General features: G+C 62.5%; 1 protein-coding gene across 1 annotated transcript in view; it reads right to left on the bottom strand.

Annotated features, from left to right (window-relative positions):
• The window catches only part of RGS9 (regulator of G protein signaling 9), an 89,563-nt gene that overhangs the window by 32,685 nt on the left and 36,368 nt on the right, over window positions 1-20,510 (bottom strand). Inside the window, exons 9-12 of the mRNA XM_073660352.1 lie at window positions 11,930-11,992; window positions 8,161-8,190; window positions 5,254-5,315; window positions 4,704-4,817 (exon numbers count right to left, since the gene is read on the bottom strand). Of these exons, the coding sequence (XP_073516453.1) occupies window positions 4,704-4,817; window positions 5,254-5,315; window positions 8,161-8,190; window positions 11,930-11,992 (269 nt within the window). The remainder of the gene's footprint in view (window positions 1-4,703; window positions 4,818-5,253; window positions 5,316-8,160; window positions 8,191-11,929; window positions 11,993-20,510) is intronic.

The following is a 20,510-nucleotide window of genomic DNA, read 5'->3' as shown; positions in this document are numbered from 1 at the left end:
TCGGGTTCCTTAGCGCTCAGTCCTAGGTCCCCTCCTCATACTGTCGGGGTTCCTCAGGGCTCAGTCCTAGGTCCCCTCCTCATACTGTCGGGGTTCCTCAGGGTTCAGTCCTAGGTCCTCTCCTCTTACTGTTGTGGTTCCTCAGGGCTCAGTCCTAGGTCCCCTCCTCTTACTGTCGGGATTCCTCAGGGTTCAGTCCTAGTTCCCCTCCTCATACTGTCGGGGTTCCTCAGGGTTCAGTCCTAGTTCCCCTCCTCATACTGTCATGGTTCCTCAGGGCTCAGTCCTAGGTCCCCTCCCCTTACTGTATGGGTTCCTCAGGGCTCAGTCCTAGGTCCCCTCCTCTTACTGTCGTGGCTCCTCAGCGCTCAGTCCTAGGTCCCCTTCTCATACTGTCGTGGTTCCTCAGGGCTCAGTCCTAGGTCCCCTCCTCATACTGTCGTGGTTCCTCAGGGCTCAGTCCTAGGTCCTCTCCTCTTACTATCGGGGTTCCTCAGGGCTCAGTCCTAGGTCCTCTCCTCTTACTGTCGCGGTTCCTCAGGGCTCAGTCCTAGTTCCCCTCCTCTTACTGTCGGGGTTCCTCAGGGCTCAGTCCTAGGTCCTCTCCTCTTACTGTCGCGGTTCCTCAGCGCTCAGTCCTAGGTCCCTTCCTCATATTGTCGTGGTTCCTCAGGGCTCAGTCCTAGGTCCCCTCCTCATACTGTCGGGGTTCCTTAGCGCTCAGTCCTAGGTCCCCTCCTCATACTGTCGGGGTTCCTCAGGGCTCAGTCCTAGGTCCCCTCCTCATACTGTCGGGGTTCCTCAGGGCTCAGTCCTAGGTCCTCTCCTCTTACTGTCGTGGTTCCTCAGGGCTCAGTCCTAGTTCCCCTGCTCTTACTGTCGGGGCTCCTCAGCGCTCAGTCCTAGGTCCTCTCCTCATACTGTCGGGGTTCCTCAGGGCTCAGTGCTAGGTCCCCTCCTCTTACTGTCGGGATTCCTCAGCGCTCAGTCCTAGGTCCCCTCCTCATACTGTCGGGGTTCCTCGGGGCTCAGTCCTAGGTCCTCTCCTCATACTGTCGGGGTTCCTCAGGGCTCAGTCCTAGGTCCCCTCCTCATACTGTCGGGGTTCCTCAGGGCTCAGTCCTAGGTCCCCTCCTCATACTCTCGGGGTTCCTCAGGGCTCAGTCCTAGGTCCCCTCCTCATACTGTCATGGTTCCTCAGCGCTCAGTCCTAGGTCCCCTCCTCATACTGTCGTGGTTCCTCAGGGCTCAGTCCTAGGTCCCCTCCTCATACTGTCGGGGTTCCTCAGCGCTCAGTCCTAGGTCCCCTCCTCATACTGTCGGGGTTCCTCAGGCCTCAGTCCTAGGTCCCCTCCTCATACTGTCGCGGTTCCTCAGCGCTCAGTCCTAGGTCCCCTCCTCTTACTGTCGGGGCTCCTCAGCGCTCAGTCCTAGGTCCTCTCCTCATACTGTCTGGGTTCCTCAGGGCTCAGTCCTAGGTCCCCTCCTCTTACTGTCGTGGTTCCTCAGGGCTCAGTCCTAGGTCCCCTCCTCATACTGTCGCGGTTCCTCAGCGCTCAGTCCTAGGTCCCCTCCTCATACTGTCGGGGCTCCTCAGCGCTCAGTCCTAGGTCCTCTCCTCATACTGTCTGGGTTCCTCAGGGCTCAGTGCTAGGTCCCCTCCTCTTACTGTCGGGATTCCTCAGCGCTCAGTCCTAGGTCCCCTCCTCTTACTGTCGGGGTTCCTCAGCGCTCAGTCCTAGGTCCTCTCCTCATACTGTCGGGGTTCCTCAGGGCTCAGTCCTAGGTCCCCTCCTCATACTGTCGGGGTTCCTCAGGGCTCAGTCCTAGGTCCCCTCCTCATACTGTCAGGGCTCAGTCCTAGTTCCCCTCCTCATACTGTCGGGGTTCCTCAGCGCTCAGTCCTAGGTCCCCTCCTCTTACTGTCGGGGTTCCTCAGCGCTCAGTCCTAGGTCCTTTCCTCATACTGTCAGGGCTCAGTCCTAGTTCCCCTCCTCATACTGTCGGGGTTCCTCAGCGCTCAGTCCTAGGTCCCCTCCTCTTACTGTCGGGGTTCCTCAGCGCTCAGTCCTAGGTCCCCTCCTCTTACTGTCGGGGTTCCTCAGGGCTCAGTCCTAGGTCCTCTCCTCATACTGTCAGGGCTCAGTCCTAGTTCCCCTCCTCATACTGTCGGGGTTCCTCAGGGCTCAGTCCTAGGTTCTCTCCTCTTACTGTCGGGGTTCCTCAGCGCTCAGTCCTAGGTCCCCTCCTCTTACTGTCGGGGTTCCTCAGGGCTCAGTCCTAGGTCCTCTCCTCTTACTGTCGGGGCTCCTCAGGGCTCAGTCCTAGGTCCCCTCCTCTTACTGTCATGGTTCCTCAGGGCTCAGTCCTAGGTCCACTCCTCTTACTGTCGGGGTTCCTCAGGGCTCAGTCCTAGTTCCCCTCATCTTACTATCGGGGTTCCTCAGGGCTCAGTCCTAGGTCCTCTCCTCTTACTGTCGGGGTTCCTCAGCGCTCAGTCCTAGGTCCCCTCCTCTTACTGTGGGGGTTCCTCAGCGCTCAGTCCTAGGTCCCCTCCTCATACTGTCGGGGCTCAGTCCTAGGTCCCCTCCTCTTACTATCGGGGTTCCTCAGGGCTCAGTCCTAGGTCCTCTCCTCTTACTGTCGGGGTTCCTCAGGGCTCAGTCCTAGGTCCCCTCCTCATACTATCGGGGTTCCTCAGGGCTCAGTCCTAGGTCGCCTCCTCATACTGTCAGGGCTCAGTCCTAGTTCCCCTCCTCTTACTGTCGGGGTTCCTCAGCGCTCAGTCCTAGGTCCCCTCCTCATACTGTCGGGGTTCCTCAGGGCTCAGTCCTAGGTCCCCTCCTCATACTGTCATGGTTCCTCAGCGCTCAGTCCTAGGTCCCCTCCTCATACTGTCGGGGTTCCTCAGGGCTCAGTCCTAGGTCCCCTCCTCATACTATCGGGGTTCCTCAGCGCTCAGTCCTAGGTCCTCTCCTCTTACTGTCGTGGTTCCTCAGGGCTCAGTCCTAGGTCCTCTCCTCATACTGTCAGGGCTCAGTCCTAGTTCCCCTCCTCATACTGTCGGGGTTCCTCAGGGCTCAGTCCTAGGTCCTCTCCTCATACTGTCAGGGCTCAGTCCTAGTTCCCCTCCTCATACTGTCGGGGTTCCTCAGGGCTCAGTCCTAGGTTCTCTCCTCTTACTGTCGGGGTTCCTCAGCGCTCAGTCCTAGGTCCCCTCCTCTTACTGTCGGGGTTCCTCAGGGCTCAGTCCTAGGTCCTCTCCTCTTACTGTCGGGGCTCCTCAGGGCTCAGTCCTAGGTCCTCTCCTCTTACTGTCGGGGCTCCTCAGGGCTCAGTCCTAGGTCCTCTCCTCTTACTGTCGGGGCTCCTCAGGGCTCAGTCCTAGGTCCTCTCCTCTTACTGTCATGGTTCCTCAGGGCTCAGTCCTAGGTCCCCTCCTCTTACTGTCGGGGTTCCTCAGGGCTCAGTCCTAGTTCCCCTCCTCTTACTATCGGGGTTCCTCAGGGCTCAGTCCTAGGTCCCCTCCTCTTACTGTCGTGGTTCCTCAGGGCTCAGTCCTAGGTCCCCTCCTCATACTGTCGGGGTTCCTCAGCGCTCAGTCCTAGGTCCCCTCCTCATACTGTCGGGCTTCCTCAGGGCTCAGTCCTAGGTCCCCTCCTCAAACTGTCGGGCTTCCTCAGGGCTCAGTCCTAGGTCCCCTCCTAATACTGTCGGGCTTCCTCAGGGCTCAGTCCTAGGTCCCCTCCTCATACTGTCAGCGCTCAGTCCTAGGTCCCCTCCTCATACTGCCGTGGTTCCTCAGGGCTCAGTCCTAGGTCCCCTCATCTTACTATCGGGGTTCCTCAGGGCTCAGTCCTAGGTCCCCTCCTCTTACTATCGGGGTTCCTCAGGGCTCAGTCCTAGGTCCCCTCCTTACTGTCGTGGTTCCTCAGGGCTCAGTCCTAGGTCCCCTCCTCATACTGTCGGGGTTCCTCAGCGCTCAGTCCTAGGTCCCCTCCTCATACTGTCGGGCTTCCTCAGGGCTCAGTCCTAGGTCCCCTCCTCAAACTGTCGGGCTTCCTCAGGGCTCAGTCCTAGGTCCCCTCCTCAAACTGTCGGGCTTCCTCAGGGCTCAGTCCTAGGTCCCCTCCTAATACTGTCGGGCTTCCTCAGGGCTCAGTCCTAGGTCCCCTCCTCATACTGTCAGCGCTCAGTCCTAGGTCCCCTCCTCATACTGCCGTGGTTCCTCAGGGCTCAGTCCTAGGTCCCCTCTGACACTGAATCTCTCCAAAACTGAACTTCTTGTGCTCCCCCTCTACTAACCTACCTATTGCCTTGGGTGGTTCAAGCTCGCTGTCTTGGGGTTATATGGGACTCAGAACTTTCCTTTACTCCCTATATCCGATCCCTCACTCGCTCTTGTCACCTGCATCTTAAAGACATCTCCAGAATCCGACCTTTTCTCATTTTTGAAACTGCTAAAACTCTTACTGTCGCCCTTATTCGCTCTCGTCTGGACTACTGCAACTCTCTTCTGATCGGTCTCCCTCTAAACAGATTTTCCCCTCTCCAATCCGTCATGAATGCGGCAGCCAGGGTCGCGTTTCTGTCCAGCCGCTTCACCGGCGCCTGCACCCTGTGCCAGTCATTACACTGGTTACCCATCCAGTACAGAATACAATACAAACTCATCTCTCACCCAAAAAGCGTTCCACACTTACAATTTGGCATTCAGGTCCCAGAACATGGTGTCATCTGTGATCCAGGGGTTACTGGGGAGGCAGCCGGTCATGATGGGGTCGTGAGAGTTAAACTGCTCGCAGTACTTCAGTATCCTGCAAAAGGAGGAAGCGGGACCCCCCCCGAGTGTAATCCATAAGATTGTCTGTAAATCCTACATAGAGGGAAGTATCAGGGGCCGCTCATCAAAGGAAACAACCACGAGACCCTGTAATGTTACAGAGCGGGGGCGCCAAGGGTATCAAAGTCACCACCGCTCTGCTGACCCCATCTGGTATCAGCACAAACACTGCGCCCCCGCCAGGAACTTCATGGCCGAGCAGCTGCATGCAGCCATACATCACCAAGCACAATGCCAAGCGTCGGATGGAGTGGTGTAAAGCTGATGGATGTGGGGGCACATACTTTTTTCCATATAGTGCATGTACACACTCACGCAGGTCTAATATATACATACATCACACGTCATTTACTATGACTACACTTTGGGGGTCCATCATTTTCAGGGTACATGATGAGGAGGTCACTTACCCCGCTATGGACACTGAGGACTTGACAGTGGATCTCATCAGCGACTGCTGATAGTACATGATCTGTAATATAGAAGTAGAGACCTGAGGACCTGCTGCTACGGTGCTCTGACTGTGTCCACCATCCCGTGCCCTATCTCAGATTCTGCACCCCCGATGCTTTGCCCCGTGCTCCCATCGTTTGCCTCATGCTCCTGTCGTTTGCCACAGGCTCCCCACCCCCTAGTATTACACAATCTGCACTCTTCGGTCACACATTAATCGTAGACAGATTCACGATCAACCCCCCAAAAAATTGTAATTTCAATCTCCAGATTCAGGGGACGCCATGGAGAGTACATACAGCGGGGGGCGCGGGGGACACGGGGGTGACCGGACCCCCTGACCATTGTATTCTGGCTCAGAGCAGTTATACAGAGCAGCTGCATTCTCCCCTCTGGGCACCGTGTCTTGTCCTCTGGATTATCAGATTACTATACGCCAAGAATAAGTAAGTGAACCCATAGGAATTTCCAGGATTTCAGTGCTGACCACAGCAAGGAGAGAAAAATTAAGTGAACCCTTGATTTAAGGTCCTGTAGCTCTGCTCCACCTGGACCTGCGATGAGGAGTGTCAGGTCATGGATATTCCTGGGAGCCTCAGGGGGCACGGCTCGGTCACAGCGTCTCGAGGGGGGGGGGGTCAGGACTCGGCCACCATCAATCTTCACATGACTTCTCGTGTCACTGCCTTGTATCACCGGACGGCCATGGAAGCCGCTTGTAGACCCTCCTGAGTGAGGAGTCATGCACTGCTATCAATTATCACAGATGGCCAGCAAATCAGAGCAGGACACCCCCACCTCCATGACGCCCCCCTCACCATGACCTTCCCCACCTCCATGACGCCCCCCTCACCACGACCTTCCCTCCTCCATGACGCCCCCTCCACCATGACCTTCCCTCCTCCATGACGCCCCCCTCACCATGACCTTCCCTCCTCCATGACCCCCCCTCACCATGACCTTCCCTCCTCCATGACCCCCCCTCACCATGACCTTCCCTCCTCCATGACGCCCCCCTCACCATGACCTTCCCTCCTCCATGACGCCCCCCTCACCATGACCTTCCCTCCTCCATGACGCCCCCCTCACCACGATCTTCCCTCCTCCAGGACGCCCCCTCCACCAGGACCTTCCCTCCTCCATGACCCCCCCTCACCATGACCTTCCCTCCTCCATGACGCCCCCCTCACCATGACCTTCCCTCCTCCATGACGCCCCCCTCACCACGATCTTCCCTCCTCCAGGACGCCCCTCCACCAGGACCTTCCCTCCTCCATGACCCCCCCTCACCATGACCTTCCCTCCTCCATGACGCCCCCCTCACCATGACCTTCCCTCCTCCATGACGCCCCCCTCACCACGATCTTCCCTCCTCCAGGACGCCCCTCCACCAGGACCTTCCCTCCTCCATGACGCCCCCCTCATCATGACGCCCCCCTCACCATGACCTTCCCTCCTCCATGACGCCCCCCTCACCATGACCTTCCCTCCTCCATGACGCCCCCCTCACCATGACCTTCCCTCCTCCATGACGCCCCCCTCACCATGACCTTCCCTCCTCCATGACGCCCCCCTCACCATGACGCCCCCCTCACCATGACCTTCCCTCCTCCATGACGCCCCCCTCACCATGACCTTCCCTCCTCCATGACGCCCCCCTCACCATGACCTTCCCTCCTCCATGACGCCCCCCTCACCATGACGCCCTCCTCACCATGACCTTCCCTCCTCCATGACGCCCCCCTCACCATGACCTTCCCTCCTCCAGGTTAGAATCATCTGCCCATAGCACATTTTCAGGAAGGTGTTGTGGAGCCTCCAGGTGATCTGGGGCCGCAGCGTCTTCCCATTGTGGTTCCTTCAGAACACAGAGCGCAGTCTCCAGTCTTGGAGTGAGAGCGCCCCTCACTGGCTCCTTGGGAGTTGCATCAGTGCTGAATATTGATGTTCACCCTGGTCTGCGGCTTCTGGAGCCTTTCCCATCCCCATGCACTGTCCGAGGTTTATGGGCTGTTCTGGGCATTGCTCCAACTAACCAGGCCTCCGACCCGGAAACCAGGCCACCGCCCCGGAAACCAGGCCACCGCCCCGGAAACCAGGCCACCGCCCCGGAAACCAGGCCACCGCCCCGGAAACCAAGCCTCGCGTTCCTGACATGTGACGCACTGGTGCATCCTATGTCGGGTCCACAGAGATTGGAGCAGGCTCAGGCGCCGTGCCCGCACCATATACAGCCGGCATCTGCACTCATTTCTGCAGTTTAACCATTTAATGCCCCGTCAGTCCCCACAATCAGCATTTACCATACACGATAGTCTGGGTTTGTGTGCCGTCTCCGATCATCCGCTCGGATCACGGCGATTAAAAAATAATGTGGAAAAAAAAAAGGTTCAAAAACCATGAAAAAATATAAAACAAAAAACATAAAAATCTGCATCAACCCCTCTAAAAAGAAATGACAAAAAGGCCCATGTGGTGTCTGAAAACCTCCCGATGCTTCTGGGGTTAACGGAACCAGCGGCAATTAATTTCGTCGCCAGTATTTTTCCCAATCGGAAGTTGGAGATGAACTTCACACCGGGGTTCACTTACTTTTCTCCCTGGACTGTGGAAGTTAATAAAAGACATGAACACAGATTCCGGAGCGCAGATTATTCCTGGGGGTTCACTTATTTGTCTTATATGTTGTGCGCTGGATTAGTGGGATTTATCGGACGCCGGATTATCGGTCCTGGACTGGGAATGGCGATTAACGAGGCGTATAAGACCCCCACCCCCGCGCTATGACCGGTAATACACATGTAAGCAGTGCTGAACGCGTCCCCCCCGCAGCGAGGAGCACTCACATTCAGTGAGCGACTCACCTCTCTCCGGTAGAACTCCACCGTCGTCTTCTGCAGGAAGGAAGAACAGGAAGACATTACAGAGGAAGACCCGCGACCGCGCAGACGCCCACACCGCGACCACCCAGCACACGCGCACCCTCCCGACCGCGCAGACGCCCACACCGCGACCACCCAGCACATGCACACGCCGCGACCACGCAGACGCCCACGCCGCGACCACCCAGCACACGCGCACCCTCCCGACCGCGCAGACGCCCACGCCGCGACCACCCAGCACACGCGCACGCCGCGACGAAGCCCACGCCGCGACCACCCAGCACACGCGCACCCTCTCGACCGCGCAGACGCCCACGCTGCGACCACCCAGCACACGCGCAGCACCATAATGGCACGATTTCCTGGTTACTTCCCGTCAGACGTCGTTCACACGCTCATTATATAACGAGGACATTGGAGCAGATGAGCCAGAGATCCCGATGGGAGCAGGAATTCAGCGACCCCAAAGAGTCAGAGCGGTGACCATGAGAACAAGAGGACGAGGCGCCTAAAAGAGAGGAGGAGGGGCGGCGGGAAAGGGCGGAAAGAGAAGATGAGGAGGGGCGGGAGAGGGCAGAAAGAGGAGAACGAGGAGGGGCGGGAGAGGGCGGAAAGAGGAGAAGAAGAGGAGGGGCGGGAGAGGGCGGAAAGAGAACAAGAAGAGGAGGGGCGGGAGAGGGCGGAAAGAGGAGAACAAGAGGAGGGGCGGGAGAGGGCGGAAAGAGGAGAACAAGAGGAGGGGCGGGAGAGGGCGGAAAGAGGAGAAGAAGAGGAGGGGCGGGAGAGGGCGGAAAGAGGAGAAGAAGAGGAGGGGCGGGAGAGGGCAGAAAGAGGAGAACAAGAGGAGGGGCGGGAGAGGGCAGAAAGAGGAGAAGAAGAGGAGGGGCGGGAGAGGGCGGAAAGAGGAGAAGAAGAGGAGGGGCGGGAGAGGGCGGAAAGAGGAGAAGAAGAGGAGGGGCGGGAGAGGGCAGAAAGAGGAGAACAAGAGGAGGGGCGGGAGAGGGCGGAAAGAGAAGAAGAGGAGGGGCGGCGGGAAAGGGCGGAAAGAGAAGAAGAGGAGAGGGCGGAAAGAGGAGAAGAAGAGGAGGGGCGGGAGAGGGCGGAAAGAGGAGAAGAAGAGGAGGAGCGGGAGAGGGCGGAAAGAGGAGAAGAAGAGGAGGGGCGGGAGAGGGCGGAAAGAGGAGAAGAGGAGGGGCGGGAGAGGGCAGAAAGAGGAGAACAAGAGGAGGGGCGGGAGAGGGCGGAAAGAGAAGAAGAGGAGGGGCGGTGGGAAAGGGCGGAAAGAGAAGAAGAGGAGGAGCAGCGGGAAAGGGCGGAAAGAGAAAAAGAGGAGAGGGCAGAAAGAGGAGAAGAAGAGGAGGGGCGGGAGAGGGCGGAAAGAGGAGAAGAAGAGGAGGGGCAGGAGAGGGCGGAAAGAGGAGAACAAGAGGAGGGGCGGGAGAGGGCGGAAAGAGGAGGAGAATAAGAGGAGGGGCGGGAGAGGGCGGAAAGAGGAGGAGAACAAGAGGAGGGGCGGGAGAGGGCGGAAAGAGGAGGAGAACAAGAGGAGGGGCGGGAGAGGGCGGAAAGAGGAGGAGAACAAGAGGAGGGGCGGGAGAGGGCGGAAAGAGAAGGAGAACAAGAGGAGGGGCGGGAGAGGGCGGAAAGAGGAGGAGGAGAACAAGAGGAGGGGCGGGAGAGGGCGGAAAGAGGAGGAGAACAAGAGGAGGGGCGGGAGAGGGCGGAAAGAGGAGGAGAACAAGAGGAGGGGCGGGAGAGGGTGGAAAGACGAGGAGAACAAGAGGAGGGGCGGAAGAGGGCGGAAAGAGGAGAACAAGAGGAGGGGCGGGAGAGGGCGGAAAGACGAGGAGAACAAGAGGAGGGGAGGGAGAGGGCGGAAAGACGAGGAGAACAAGAGGAGGGGCGGGAGAGGGCGGAAAGAGGAGAACAAGAGGAGGGGCGGGAGAGGGCGGAAAGACGAGGAGAACAAGAGGAGGGGAGGGAGAGGGCGGAAAGACGAGGAGAACAAGAGGAGGGGCGGGAGAGGGCGGAAAGAGGAGAACAAGAGGAGGGGCGGGAGAGGGCGGAAAGAGGAGAACAAGAGGAGGGGCGGGAGAGGGCGGAAAGAGGAGAACAAGAGGAGGGGCGGGAGAGGGCGGAAAGAGGAGAACAAGAGGAGGGGCGGGAGAGGGCGGAAAGAGGAGAACAAGAAGAGGAGGGGCGGGAGAGGGCGGAAAGAGGAGAACAAGAAGAGGAGGGGCGGGAGAGGGCGGAAAGAGAACAAAAATAGGAGGGGCGGGAGAGGGCGGAAAGAGAACAAGAAGAGGAGGGGCGGGAGAGGGCGGAAAGAGAACAAGAAGAGGAGGGGCGGGAGAGGGCGGAAAGAGAACAAGAAGAGGAGGCGCGGGAGAGGGCGCAAAGAGAACAAGAAGAGGAGGCGCGGGAGAGGGCACAAAGAGAACAAGAAGAGGAGGCGCGGGAGAGGGCGCAAAGAGAACAAGAAGAGGAGGCGCGGGAGAGGAGGAGAGGGCGGAAAGAGAGGAGGAGGGGCGGGAGAGGGCGGAAAGAGAGGAAGAGAAGGAGTCACAGAAAAAAGAAGAGAAGGAGTCACAGGAAAGAGGCTCCCGGCTTCCTTACAGGCACGCCATTATACACATGTCGTTCCTCAGGAGCTGCACTCCCAGCCTCCTTACAGGCACGCCATTACACACACACCATTTCTCAGGAGCTGCGCTCCTGGCCTTCTTATAGGCAAGTGGTTATACACGTGTCGTTCTTCAGGAGCTGGGCTCCCGTATTCCTTACAGGCAAGCGGTTATACATACATGTCGTTACTCAGGAGCTGCGCTCCCGGCCTCCTTACAGGCACGCGGTTATATACACGCCGTTCCTCAAGAGCTGTGCTCCCGGCTTCCTTACAGGCACGCGGTTATACAAACGCCGTTCCTTAGGAGCTGCGCTCCCGGCCTCCATACAGGCCCATGGTTATACACACGCTCGCTATGTTGTGGGCAGTGAGAGGGGTTAGCGGTATTTATAGCGATGGCGCCAGTGGCAGCTTTTATCGTGTGACCGGCAGCGTCCGACCGTCACCAGAGACGCAGAGTCTGTAAGAGAAGAGACAAGAGGAGGAGAGTCAGTGGTGGAACTACAAGTCACAGCATGCAGATAGTCAGTGTATAGCTGGGCGGGATGAGAGCGAATGAGGCATCAGCAGCCTCCACCCTCCGCTGTGCACAGACCCCACACGGAAGGACCGGAGGCCGGACTGACCGCAGCCTCCACCCAGGACTGACTGCTGGGGGCTGTGGGAGCAGAGACTCTTATGGGGGGTGACGGAGGGACGCGGCCTCCCCCATTACTGAATGGATTTTCCCGGCAATTGTGCACACCGCTCCGCCAACCTGCTTGTTACCATGGTAACCAATCCCAGGAGACCCCAGTAATCTCTGATCCCGCCGATGGGAATGGCGCAGCCAACGCTGCAATGTTTATTACTGGACACAACGTCCATGAAGGTTCTGTGACCCCCATAATCAGTGATGACCCCCACTATAATCAGTGATGACCCCCACCATAATCAGTGATGACCCCCCACCATAATCAGTGATGACCCCCACCATAATCAGTGATGACCCCCCACCATAATCAGTGATGACCCCCCACCATAATCAGTGATGACCCCCCACCATAATCAGTGATGACCCCCTTACAGGGTGGTGGACACTAGACACCCTGATCCGCAGTACAGCGCCCATCCTCACCTGGTTACCTTGACGACATTGGGGTCACTCGCCCTGTCTATCCCGTAGTCCAGAACGTCCAGCATCCCCGGCTGTAAGAGAAGGGAGGCGAGTCAGAACATCGACACAGCGCACCTACACCGCGCCAGACACAGCGCACCTACACCGCGCCAGACACAGCGCACCTACACCGCGCATCAGACCGGCAGACACAGCGCGCCTACACCGCTCATCAGACCGGCAGACACAGAACACCTACACCGCGCCAGACACAGCGCACCTACACCGCGCCAGACACAGCGCACCTACACCGCGCCAGACACAGCGCACCTACACCGCGCATCAGACCGGCAGACACAGCGCGCCTACACCGCTCATCAGACCGGCAGACACAGAACACCTACACCGCGCCAGACCGGCAGACGCAGCGCACCGACACCGCACGTCAGAACTGAGGAAAGAGCGCGCCAGACCCCCCCCACACACACACAGAGAGCGCGCCAGACCCCCCACACACACCGCGCGCCAGACCCCCCCCACACACACAGAGAGCGCGCCAAACCCCCCCCACACACACAGAGAGCGCGCGAGACCCCACCACACACACACAGAGAGCGCGCGAGACCCCCACACACACACACAGAGAGCGCGCCAGACCCCCCCACACACACCGCGCACCAGACCCCCCCACACACAGAGAGCGCACCAGACCCCCCACACATACCGCGCGCCAAACCCCCCCACACACACACAGAGAGCGCGCCAGACCCCCCCCCCACACACACAGAGAGCGCGCCAGACCCCCCCCACACACAGAGAGCGCGCCAGACCCCCCACACACACACACAGAGAGCGCGTCAGACCCCCCCCACACACAGAGCGCGCCAGAACCCCCCACACACACAGAGAGCACGCCAGACCCCCCCACACACACAGAGAGCGCGCCAGAACCCCCCACACACACAGAGCGCGCCAGACCCCCCACACACACAGAGAGTGCGCCAGACCCCCACACACACAGAGAGCACGCCAGACCCCCCCACACACACAGAGAGCGCGCCAGACCCCCCCCCACACACAGAGAGCGTGCCAGACCCCCCCCACACACCGCGCGCCAGACCCCCCCACACACACACACACAGAGCGCACCAGACCCCCCCCACACACAGAGAGCGCGCCAGACCTCCCCCACACACACAGAGCGCGCCAGACCCCCCCCACACAGAGAGCGCGCCAGACCCCCCACACACACACACAGCGCGCACCAGACCCCCCCACACACACAGCGCGCCAGACCTCGTCCCCCACACAGACACAGAGAGCGCACCAGACCCCCCCACACACACACACAGAGAGCGCGCCAGACCCCCCCACACACACACAGAGAGCGCGCCAGACCCCCCCCACACTCACAGAGAGCGCGCCAGACCCTCCCCCCACACACAGAGAGCGCACCAGACCCCCCCCACACACACACAGAGAGCGCGCCAGACCCCCCCCACACACACAGAGCGCGCCAGAACCCCCCACACACACACACACAGAGCGCGCCAGACCCCCCCCCACACACACACAGAGAGCGCGCCAGACCCCCACACACTCACACACAGAGCGCGCCAGACCCCCCACACACACACAGAGAGCGCGCCAGACCCCCCCACACACACAAAGAGAGCGCGCCAGACCTCCCCCACACACACAGAGCGCGCCAGACCCCCCCCACACAAAGAGAGCGCGCCAGACCCCCCCACACACACACAGAGAGCGCGCCAGACCCCCCCACACACACACAGCGCGCCAGACCCCCCCCCCACACACAGAGAGCATGCCAGACCCCCCACACACACACAGCGCGCCAGACCCCACACACACACAGCGCGCCAGACCCCCCCACACACACACAGAGAGCGCGCCAGACCCCCCCACACACACACAGCGCGCCAGACCCCCCCACACACACACAGAGAGCGCGCCAGACCCCCCACACACACACAGAGAGCATGCCAGACCCCCCACACACACACAGCGCGCCAGACCCCCCCCACACACACACAGCGCGCCAGACCCCCCCCACACACACAGAGAGCGCGCCAGACCCCCCCCCCCACACACAAAGTGCGCCAGACCCCCCCCCCACACAGAGAGCGCGCCAGACCCCCCACACACACACAGCGCGCCAGACCCCCCACACACACACAGCGCGCCAGACCCCCCCCCCACACACACAGAGAGCGCGCCAGACCCCCCCACACACACAGAGAGCATGCCAGACCCTCCCCCCACACACACACAGCGCGCCAGACCCCCCCCCACACACACAGAGAGCGCGCCAGACCCCCCACACACACACAGAGAGCATGCCAGACCCCCCACACACACACAGCGCGCCAGACCCCCCCACACACACACAGAGAGCGCGCCAGACCCCCCCCACACACACAGAGAGCATGCCAGACCCCCCACACACACACACAGCGCGCCAGACCCCCCCCACACACACAGAGAGCGCGCCAGACCCCCCCCCACACACAGCGCGCCAGACCCCCCCCCACACACACAGAGAGCGCGCCAGACCCCCCACACACACACAGCGCGCCAGACCCCCCACACACACAGCGCGCCAGACCCCCCCCACACACACAGAGAGCGCGCCAGACCCCCCCACACACACAGAGAGCATGCCAGACCCCCCCACACACACAGAGAGCATGCCAGACCCCCCCCACACACACACAGAGAGCATGCCAGACCCCCCCACACACACACAGAGAGCATGCCAGACCCCCCCCACACACACACAGCGCGCCAGACCCCCCCACACACACACAGCGCGCCAGACCCCCCACACACACACACACAGAGCGCGCCAGAACCCCCACACACACACAGAGAGCGCGCCAGACCCCCCCACACACACAGAGAGCGCGCCAGACCCCCCACACACACACAGAGCGCGCCAGACCCCCCACACACACAGAGAGCGCGCCAGACCCCTCCACCACACACAGAGAGCGCGCCAGACCTCCCCCACACACAGAGCGCGCCAGACCTCCCCCACACACACAGCGTGCACCAGACCCCCACACACACAGCGTGCCAGACCCCCCCACACACACACAGAGCGCGCCAGACCCCCACACACACACACAGAGCGCGCCAGACCCCCACACACACACAGCGCGCACCAGACCCCCCCCCACACACAGAGCGCGCACCAGACCCCCCCACACAGAGCGCGCACCAGACCCCCCCACACACACACAGAGCGTGCCAGACCCCCCCACACAGAGAGCGCGCCAAAACCCCACACACACACACAGAGCGTGCCAGACCCCTCCCACACACAGAAAGCGCGCCAGACCCCCCCCACACACACACACCGCGCGCCAGACCCCCCCCACACAGAGTGAACAAGAACTCCTCCCCACACACACAGAGAGCGCGCCAGACCCCCCCACACACAGAGAGCGCGCCAGACCCCCCACACACACACAGAGAGCGCACCAGACCCCCCACACACACACAGAGAGCGCGCCAGACCCTCCCCCCACACACACAGAGAGCGCGCCAGACCCTCCCCCCACACACACAGAGAGCGCCAGACCCCCCCCCCACACACAGAGAGCGCGCCAGACCCCCCACACACACACAGAGAGCATGCCAGACCCCCCACACACACACCGCGCGCCAGACCCCCCCCACACAGAGTGAACAAGAACTCCTCCCCACACACAGAGAGCGCGCCAGACCCCCCCCACACACACAGAGAGCACACCAGACCCCCCACACACACACAGAGAGCGCGCCAGACCCCCCCCCACACACACAGAGCGCGCCAGACCCCCCCCCACACACACACAGAGAGCGCGCCAGACCCCCACACACTCACACACACAGAGCGCGCCAGACCCCCACACACACACAGAGAGCGCCAGACCCCCCCACACACACACACAGAGAGCGCGCCAGACCCCCACACACTCACACACACACAGAGAGCGCGCCAGACCCCCCCACACACACACAGAGAGCGTGCCAGACCCCCCACACACACCGCGCGCCAGACCCCCCCCACACACACAGAGAGCGCGCCAGACCCCCCCACACACACACAGAGAGCGCACCAGACCCCCCCCCCACACACAGAGAGCGCGCCAGACCCCCCCACACACAGAGAGCGCGCCAGACCCCCCCCACACACACAGAGAGCGCGCCAGACCCCCCCCCACACACAGAGAGCGCGCCAGACCCCCCACACACACACACAGAGAGCGCGTCAGACCCCCCCCACACACAGAGCGCGCCAGAACCCCCCACACACACAGAGCGCGCCAGACCCCCCACACACACAGAGAGCGCGCCAGACCCCCACACACACACACAGAGAGCGCGCCAGACCCCCCCACACACACAGAGAGCGTGCCAGACCCCCCACACACACCGCGCGCCAGACCCCCCCACACACACACAGAGAGCGCGCCAGACCTCCCCCACACACACAGAGCGCGCCAGACCCCCCCCACACACACAGAGCGCGCCAGACCCCCCCCACACAGAGAGCACGCCAGACCCTCCCCCCACACACAGAGAGCGCAACAGACCCCCCACACACACACAGAGCGCGCCAGAACCCCCCCCACACACACACAGAGCGCGCCAGACCCCCCCCCACACACACAGAGCGCGCCAGACCCCCACACACTCACACACACAGAGCGCGCCAGACCCCCCCCACACACACAGAGAGCGCGCCAGACCCCCCCACACACACAGAGAGCGTGCCAGACCCCCCACACACACAGAGAGCGTGCCAGACCCCCCCCACACACACAGAGAGCGCACCAGACCCCCCCCACACACAAAGAGAGCGCGCCAGACCCCCACACACTCACACACACAGAGCGCGCCAGACCCCCCCACACACACACAGAGAGCGCCAGACCCCCCCACACTCACACACACACAGAGAGCGCGCCAGACCCCCCCACACACACACAGAGAGCGTGCCAGACCCCCCACACACACCGCGCGCCAGACCCCCCCCACACACACAGAGAGCGCGCCAGACCCCCCCACACACACACAGAGAGCGCACCAGACCCCCCCCCACACACAGAGCGCGCCAGACCTCCCCCACACACACAGAGCGCGCCAGACCCCCCCCACACACAGAGAGCGCGCCAGAACCCCCACACACACACAGAGAGCGCGCCAGACCCCCCCCACACACACAGAGAGCGCGCCAGACCCCCCCCCACACACAGAGAGCGCGCCAGACCCCCCACACACACAGAGAGCGCGTCAGACCCCCCCCACACAAAGAGCGCGCCAGAACCCCCCACACACACAGAGCGCGCCAGACCCCCCACACACACAGAGAGCGCGCCAGACCCCCCACACACACACAGAGAGCGCGCCAGACCCCCCCACACACACAGAGAGCGTGCCAGACCCCCCACACACACCGCGCGCCAGACCCCCCCCCACACACACACAGAGCGCACCAGACCCCCCCCACACACAGAGAGCGCGCCAGACCTCCCCCACACACAGAGAGCGCGCCAGACCCCCCCCACACAGAGAGCACGCCAGACCCTCCCCCCACACACAGAGAGCGCAACAGACCCCCCACACACACACACAGAGAGCGCGCCAGACCCCCCCCACACACACAGAGCGCGCCAGAACCCCCCCCACACACACACACAGAGCGCGCCAGACCCCCCCCCACACACACACAGAGAGCGCGCCAGACCCCCACACACTCACACACACAGAGCGCGCCAGACCCCCCCCACACACACAGAGAGCGCGCCAGACCCCCCCACACACACAGAGAGCGTGCCAGACCCCCCCCACACACACAGAGAGCGCGCCAGACCTCCCCCACACACACAGAGCGCGCCAGACCCCCCCCCACACAGAGAGCGCGCCAGACCCCCCCACACACAGCGCGCACCAGACCCCCCCACACACACAGCGCACCAGACCCCCCCCACACACACAGAGAGCGCACCAGACCCCCCACACACACAGAGAGCGCACCAGACCCCCCACACACACAGAGAGCGCGCCAGACCCTCCCCCCACACACAGAGAGCGCACCAGACCCCCACACAGAGAGCGCACCAGACCCCCACACACACAGAGAGCGCGCCAGACCCCCCCCCACACACACAGAGCGCGCCAGACCCTCCCCCCACACACACACAGAGAGCGCGCCAGACCCCCCCACACACACACAGCGCGCCAGACCCCCCCCCACACACACAGAGAGCGCGCCAGACCCCCCACACACACACAGAGAGCATGCCAGACCCCCCACACACACACAGCGCGCCAGACCCCCCCCCCACACACACACACACAGCGCGCCAGACCCCCCCACACACACACAGAGAGCGCGCCAGACCCCCCCTCACACACACAGCGCGCCAGACCCCCCCACACACAGAGAGCGCGCCAGACTCCCCACACACACACAGAGAGCATGCCAGACCCCCCACACACACACAGCGCGCCAGACCCCCCACACACACACACAGCGCGCCAGACCCCCCCCCACACAGAGAGCGCGCCAGACGCCCCCCCACACACACAGCGCGCCAGACCCCCCCCACACACACAGAGAGCGCGCCAGACCCCCCACACACACACAGCGCGCCAGACCCCCCACACACACAGCGCGCCAGACCCCCCACACACACACAGAGAGCGCGCCAGACCCCCCCACACACACAGAGAGCATGCCAGACCCCCCCACACACACACAGAGAGCATGCCAGACCCCCACACACACACAGAGAGCATGCCAGACCCCCCCCACACACACACAGAGAGCATGCCAGACCCCCCACACACACACACAGAGAGCATGCCAGACCCCCCCACACACAGCGCGCCAGACCCCCCCCACACACACAGCGCGCCAGACCCCCCCCCCCACACACACAGAGCGCGCCAGACCCCCCCCACACACACACAGAGAGCGCGCCAGACCCCCACACACTCACACACACAGAGCGCGCCAGACCCCCCCACACACACACAGAGAGCGCCAGACCCCCCCACACACACAGAGAGCGCGCCAGACCCCCACACACTCACACACACACACAGAGAGCGCGCCAGACCCCCCCACACACACACAGCGCGCCAGACCCCCCCCCACACACACAGAGAGCATGCCAGACCCCCCACACACACACAGCGCGCCAGACCCCCCACACACACACAGCGCGCCAGACCCCCCCACACACACACAGAGAGCGCACCAGACCCCCCCACACACACACAGCGCGCCAGACCCCCCCACACACACACAGAGAGCGCGCCAGACCCCCCACACACACACAGCGCGCCAGACCCCCCCCCCACACACAGAGCGCGCCAGACCCCCCCCCCACACACACAGAGAGCGCGCCAGACCCCCACACACTCACACAGCGCGCCAGACCCCCCACACACACACAGAGAGCGCCAGACCCCCCACACACACACAGAGAGCGCGCCAGACCCCCACACACACACAGAGAGCGCGCCAGACCCCCCACACACACAGAGAGCATGCCAGACCCCCCACACACACACAGCGCGCCAGACCCCCCACACACACACAGCGCGCCAGACCCCCCACACACACACAGAGAGCGCACCAGACCCCCCCACACACACACAGCGCGCCAGACCCCCCCACACACACACAGAGAGCGCGCCAGACCCCCCACACACACACAGAGAGCATGCCAGACCCCCCACACACACACAGCGCGCCAGACCCCCCACACACACACACACAGCGCGCCAGACCCCCCCACACACACAGAGAGCGCGCCAGACCCCCCCACACACACACAGAGAGCGCGCCAGACCCCCCCCACACACACAGAGAGCGCACCAGACCCCCCCCACACACACAGAGAGCACGCCAGACCTCCCCCACACACAGAGCGCGCCAGACCTCCCCCACACACACAGCGTGCACCAGACCCCCACACACACAGCGTGCCAGACCCCCCCACACACACACATAGCGCGCCAGAACCCCACACAGAGCGCGCCAGACCCCCACACACACACAGCGCGCACCAGACCCCCCCCCACACACACAGAGCGCGCACCAGACCCCCCCACACAGAGCGCGCACCAGACCCCCCCACACACACACAGAGCGTGCCAGACCCCCCCACACAGAGAGTGCGCCAGAACCCCACACACACACACACAGAGCGTGCCAGACCCCTCCCACACACAGAAAGCGCGCCAGACCCCCCCCACACACACACACCGCGCACCAGACCCCCCCCACACAGAGAGCGCGCCAGACCCCCCACACACACACAGAGAGCGCGCCAGACCCCGCACACACACACAGAGAGCGCGCCAGACCCCCCCACACACACACACAGAGCGCGCCAGACCCCCCCCCACACACACACAGAGAGCGCGCCAGACCCCCACACACTCACACACACAGAGCGCGCCAGACCCCCCCACACACACACAGAGAGCGCCAGACCCCCCCCACACACACACACACAGAGAGCGCGCCAGACCCCCACACACTCACACACAGAGAGCGTGCCAGACCCCCCACACACACCGCGCGCC

Source organism: Phyllobates terribilis, unplaced genomic scaffold (genome assembly GCF_046119375.1).
Source record: "Phyllobates terribilis strain yellow unplaced genomic scaffold, ASM4611937v1 Scaffold_25__1_contigs__length_18738178, whole genome shotgun sequence".
Classification (NCBI taxonomy): Eukaryota; Metazoa; Chordata; class Amphibia; order Anura; family Dendrobatidae; genus Phyllobates; species Phyllobates terribilis.
The sequence above is the reverse complement of the archived record's forward strand: the minus strand, read 5'-3'. Positions and strand labels throughout refer to the sequence as shown.